Below are 6,225 nucleotides of genomic sequence, written 5' to 3' on the forward strand. Positions count from 1 at the left end.
CGTAGGCACAGCATGGGCCTGGGGCTAGTCACCGCTACCCATAACTGCCCTCAACCTGGTGACCCCTTGCCCGAACTTCCCCTCCTCAGCTTGTGCACCCCTAACTCCGCTGCGTGCAGAAGCGAAGACATCCCTTCCGGCACGACAGGCCCCCGTCCCAGCGGAGCACGCAGCCAACAAAAGCCTGTGGAGCCTGCTCATTTGCGGGGCACCCTGAGGGGCCAGCCCTGACCGTGGGGGTGGGGGGCCGCTCTACGGAGAGCTGCTGGCTGCCCAGGCCCTGCAGGTTGGAAGACCCCAGCTGTGCAGGACAGACGCTAAGGAGTGCTGAGCATGGCGCCCGGCTCCCAGACTCGTGAGCCCTCAGGCCTGCAGACTGCCATCAGAGGGGTTTCCCCAAAATGTCAGGAAACTGGGCCCTACGTTAAAATCCTCAGTCCATCGTCTGCTCCTCAGATGCTTGGCTTTGTTTGTGTTCATCCCAAAGCCTGTCTTTCAGAGGCTCCAAGAAACCTTCCTGCGGCACCAGGCAGCGCTGTCCTCACCCTGCCACCTGTCACGCCATCACCCCTCCAACCTGTGACCCCATTTAGCCAACGGTGCCCACAATCCAGGGCGCCCCGAGCTGTGTGTGGCTCTCCAGAAACCCGACTAGTGAGGAGTCCAGCTTGAGGACATGGCCAGGCAGGGCAGTCCCTGGGACTCGAGCTGCGGGGCCTGGCGGGGGTGCCAGCGGCGTGGGAACCCCAGTCCTGGTGCTTCACTGGCCGGGCTGCGCTGCGTAGAGGTAGCCATGAGGGAGCATGAAAGGAGCCTGTTCCCCAGAAAGCTGGAAGGGGCTGGCACGCTCCCCAGCTCCACCGCACCCCCGCTAGCCCAGGGACCCACCTAGAGGCAGGGCTGGGGAGGGGGCGCAGCTGCGGGGACTGTGCGGGAGGCGGAGAGAAGCACGCGCCCCTGTGGGCAAGCCCGACGGGGGCCCCTCGGAGGGGAGGCAGGGACGGGCCCCGACTGCTGGGTCTCCTTGGGACAATGCGGTAGGCGCTCACCATAGGACCCTGGGGGGAAGACAGGAGCACCGAGACACCCCGTGACTTGACACCCAGCAGTAACTGCTGGTAACATTTGCCTATTTTCCCTGAATTTTCTTCCCCTCTATTTTTCTTTCACAAAATTGGGATTCTATACATTCTTGTGTCTTTTTTTCATTTGTTTTATCCTGGGCGATTCCCAAAGGCATCAGGTATTAAAGGCATTATTCGTGTTTTTCGCATTGTTCGAAGGGTTCATATCCTTCTAGTTTGCAGAGAATGAATGCTCCCTGTAGGTCTGTGGGGTCCTAAGTGTCCACCCAGGAGAACAGGAAATGAAAGCAGCATATTCAGCAAACCAAGATCTGCCCCGCTGCCCCCCCAACCGCCCTGGGGGCAAAAGCCGTGGTCCGGAAACAGGCATTCCTAATGGTATTTCTGGCCCCTTTTTTCTGTGCTTGCGTTGCTGATGCTCAGGGCTATATCACCAGGGAAATACATTTAGGAAACGCCAATGAACAGAGATTCTACAGAGTTTTGTCTTATGCCTCACGGGAACCTAGAGGCAGGCAGTCCCAAGGGGTAGAGTGGCCTCAGTGTCACTGACAGCCCGTCCTCAGCCGGTCCCTTTGTCCTCAGGGCTGCAAGAAGGCTGCCCCCGTGGGCATCACATCATCCCCTCCCTGTTCTAGGAGGAAGCCAGCAGGAGGAATAGAGCCTCGCAGGGCATACCTGCCCCATCGGCTCCCTGTTCGCAACTTCTGGTTAGATCTTGTTGGTCGCGCTGTGTCGCACGGCCACCCCTAGCTCCAAGGGAACAAATCCGGGACTGCCAGTAAAAACAGAGGAGGGATTGAGCCACCGTAGACACACAGTGTGGGTCAGCACGGCATGTCAGGACCCGGGCACCTTCACGCACCACCAGTAGGAAGGGCAGGTGCAACCACGCCCGCCCCTGCGAGACTTGACAGTTTCTGACCAGTGACTTCAATCGCCCCACTAGACATTTCCCCCCAAAGCATGCATTAGCCACAGGGCAAGGTCACCCGCAAGGGGGCCAGAGTTGGTTCTGGGGGTACCGATCATAGGTATTGCAATGGTATGTGGCCTTCCGAAGGGCCCAGCACACACACACACACACACACGTGGCCCATCAGAGGCACTAAAATGTCCTAGCAGAGGAAGGGAGTTGAGGAACGTAAGTCTGGAAGGGTTTCTCCGGGAGTCACCAGTGTTCAAAGGTTGGGAAACCCTATTTTCTAAACAAAGCCAATGACAAAGTCATGCCCCCACCTAACTGGATGCAGCCATCCTGAAAACGCGCGCATGCCCAGGAGGAGACAGTCCCTCCCGGTGTTCTCCGCGGGCTCACACTCGGGGTTGCAGCTTGGTGGCAGGGGTAAGGTCAGCCCCAGCTGCTGTGGTCCTCACTTCCGCAGCTGGCCACGTGCCGTTCTGCACCATCCAGTCCGCACTCCCTGGCTGGCACTCCCCGCCTGGTGGGAGCCCCAAAGCTTCCTTCCTGATGGGCCTGAACTCCCAGCAAGCCCGCCTGGATCGCGTCCTTGAACTTTTGCACTGACCAATCACAGGACTTGGGGGTACCGCGAGGCGCCCCAGGGAATCCTCCTGCATTCCAGGCATGTCCTCGGGCCCTCTGCCCCTTGACAGGCAGGCCTGATCAGCCTGGCCAGTACAGTCTCTGTTCTTTACCCGTTGGCTCACTGGCACGAAGGGTCCCACGTGGCCAGGTGGCTGCCCCAGCCCACAGCCCAATCACTGCGTCACTGGACGGGCCTCTCTTCCCCTTAACCTGAGCTTTCTAGAACCAGAACTTGTGGGAACAGACAGCAGAGATTCAGCTCGTGGATCAGGAGAGGGAACAGTGAAAGGAGCCACCCCATTTCCACCCCTTGATTCTCAGGTCCATGAATCCCAGCTGTGCAGAAGGAGCACCATAAACAGGTTGCTGACTTAGAGCATATGCTGTATCCTGGAAGACACTGCCCAGCCCTGCAAGTTGCAGCCATCTAGCTGGTGCTGTGATCGAGTCTGCAAAAGGCTGTCAAGCACACCTATCAGAACGACCGAAATCCAGAACGCTGACACCCAAGGCTGGCGAGGATGTGAAGCAGCAGGAATTCTTCATCCACTGCTGGCGGGAGCACGAAATGGGGCAGCCCCTTGGGAAGACAGTTTGGTGGTTTCTCACGAAACTCTTGTAATACGATCCACAACCACACTCGTTGGTATTTATCCAAAGAAGTAGAAAACTCATGCCCACACAAAAACCTGCACGTGGATGTTTATGGTGGCTTTATTCATAATCGCCAAAATTCAGAAGCAACCAAGATACCCCTCGGTAGGTGATTAATAAATAAACTGTGGACCATCCAGACCGCAGATATCATTCAGGGCTAAGAAGAAATGAGCTGTCAGGCCATGAGAAGACAGAGAGGAACCTTAAATGCGTATCACTCAGTGAAAGAAGCCAATCAGAAAAGGCTACACACTGCATGATGCCAACTATATGACATTCCGGAAAAAGCAAAATTATGCAAACACAAAGATCAGTGGCTTCCAGGGGGCAAGGGAGGGAGGGATGAGTAGGCAGAGCACAGACGATTTTTAAGGAAAATACTCAGTATGATATCCAACATATGTGTCCTATACGTGTTTTGTTAAATTTATACCTAAGCATATTTTTGAGTGATTGTAAATGGTATTGTATTTTAACCACAATGTGCACAAATTCGTTGCTAGCGTATAGGATACAGTGATATTTGAATGCTGTTCTTCTATTCCGTGACCTTGGTGAAGTCCCTTGGTAGCTTTTTTATAGATTCCATAGGCTTTTCTACATAGATCGTCACGTTGTCTGCAAGGAAAGACAGCTACACTTCTTCTCTCTCAGTCTGGATGCCTTCCCTTCTGCTTGCTTTCTTGCGCCGAGTAGAGCCTCCAGCACAATGTGGAATACAAGTAGCGATGGTGGAGGTCTTTGCCTTTTTCCTAACCTAGGGGAAAACACTCAGTCTCGTACTGGTAATTATGATGCTGGCTGTAGTGATTTCATAGATGCCCTCTATCAGGTTGAGGAAGTTCCCTTCCATTCACGGCTTGCAGAGTTTTTATTAGAAATGGATGTTAGAGTTGGTGAACACTTTTTTTTTTTTTTCCTTTTTGGCCTGTTAATACAGTAAATGATGTTGGTTGAAATACAGTAAATGACGTTGGTTGATTTTCAAATGTAAACAACCCTCGTGTCACTGGAATAAGATCTACTTGGTCATGACCTATTATTCCTTTTCAGAAATCTTGTTGGATTCAATTTGTAAAGATTCTATCAAGAATTTTTGCAGGTTTGTTCATGTCAGGTATTGGTCTGTGGTTTTATATTCCTGTTACTATCTTTATGTGGTTTTGATATCAAGTCACATTGGTTTCACAGAATACATGTTTGTATAACGGTTTCACATTTGACACTTACCCTCATGACACATGGCTCACACGGATGATGTCCTTTTTGTTCTCAATTGTGGGTCCAGGGTCACTAAACTGACCTTATGACCCACCATGGGTCTTCCCCTAGATAATGACCATGTGTGCCATGCTGCCCTCCTGTCCTTGAAGGGCTAGTCCTTCCTTCAGGGTCCCTCTGAAATTTTATTTTCTTGCATGTTTGGGGTGGAGGCCTGCTACTTGCTCCCAGGAGCCATGGCCAGAGCCTTCCTCACTCCCTGCACACTAGGCTCGGCTTGAACTCTCAGTCAGGTTCTCAGCTCTGCAGGGCTGCCTCCTGAGGGGTAGGCAGAACCACTGGGAGCTACAATGACTTTAGAAAAGCATGTTTGGTATTCTGTTCACATTTTATTTAGAATGCAAACTCCAGTAAAGTCAGATCATTCTCACATTTTATGTCTAAACAAAAGAAGGCTTGAAAACTGCTATCTGCAAGAACTCCAACCAAACAAGAAACAAAAAGACACTGTAGGGGCCAATGGTCTTTATTTCCAATACGTGAAAAGCCATATTGGACATAACCTTGATTTTATTTTCTCTTTTAACCATTGTAAATTTCACGGTACTCCGTGATTTTGCTATTCAAGTTGGGGTCCTTTGACCAGCTGCGCTTGCATCAGATGGCTCCCTAGAAAGGTGGGTTCCAGGTCCCCCCAGGCCTGACCTAGAATCTGCTCTTTAACAAGATCTAGCGGTTCCGTGCACACTGCGGACCGTGTCGGTGCCGTGCTTGGAATCTACTCAAAGATTTTACCCGTGTCATTCCATGCATTCAATGGCTTGGTCATTTCACTTAAGATTATGTATTTCAATCATCTACAGCTGATTTCTGATCTGGTGTGGAAATCAGTGCTCTAACTTGTTTTTTTCTATTCGGATTAATCCGCTGTCCTCCTACGTTTTACTGAGGACTCCGCCACTTCCCTCCGTTTTAAGTGGGAGAAAAGAAAAGCGTGTTAAAACCGCGTGCAGGGTATGATCTCGCATTTGCTCCCAGAAAGGACGCGGTAGGGGAGCGCTGCACGCCCGGGGGGCACGGCTGCTGTCTGTTCTGGGACGCACCGGTCTGAGAACCCGTCACCAGGCTGCAGGCCCCCAGGTCACACAGGTACGTGGGGTAAGGTATCTCACCTGTGAACTGCTAGGGCGCACGCGCCCGCCGGCCCCGCCCCCGACCTGCGCGCGCAGCCTGCCGCCCCGTCCCCCCGACATACACACCTGCGCGCGCAGCTCCCGTGGCGACCGCCGTCCGGGGCGGGGCGTGGCGGGGCGGCGGCCAGGCGGTTGGCGGGGGCGGGGGGCGGGGCCGCGGCGCAGGGGGTGGGGTTTCCGTTGCGGGGCGGGGCGGCGCAGGCGCGCTGCGGGCCCAGCGGTTTCCCGCCCCCAACGTCGCCCGGCGAGGCCGCGCCGGCCCGGTGCCCGCCGGCCCCGCCGCGCGCGCCCCGCCGTTGGCTCCGGCATGTCGGGCCCCGGGCCGCGGGAGCCGCCGCAGGCGGGCGGGCCGGCGGGCCCCGAGGGCGCGGACGCGGCGCCGGGCGAGGCGGGGCTGAGCTTCACGACCACCGACCTGAGCCTGGTGGAGATGACGGAGGTGGAGTATACGCAGCTGCAGCACATCCTCTACTCGCACATGGAGGCGGCGGCGGCCGACGGCGAGCTCGACGCGCGCCTC

General features: G+C 54.8%; 1 protein-coding gene across 1 annotated transcript in view; it reads right to left on the reverse strand.

Moving 5' to 3' along the window:
• Nucleotides 1-1,796: 1,796 nt before the first annotated feature.
• The window catches only part of COL9A3 (collagen type IX alpha 3 chain), a 16,431-nt gene continuing 12,002 nt past the window's right edge, over nucleotides 1,797-6,225 (reverse strand). Inside the window, exons 25-26 of the mRNA XM_081832252.1 lie at nucleotides 5,942-6,126; nucleotides 1,797-1,860 (exon numbers count right to left, since the gene is read on the reverse strand). Coding sequence (XP_081688378.1) covers nucleotides 1,797-1,860; nucleotides 5,942-6,126 — 249 coding nt within the window. The remainder of the gene's footprint in view (nucleotides 1,861-5,941; nucleotides 6,127-6,225) is intronic.

Source organism: Leptonychotes weddellii, chromosome 10 (genome assembly GCF_054177405.1).
Source record: "Leptonychotes weddellii isolate Sample4059 chromosome 10, ASM5417740v2, whole genome shotgun sequence".
In the NCBI taxonomy this organism is placed as follows: Eukaryota; Metazoa; Chordata; class Mammalia; order Carnivora; family Phocidae; genus Leptonychotes; species Leptonychotes weddellii.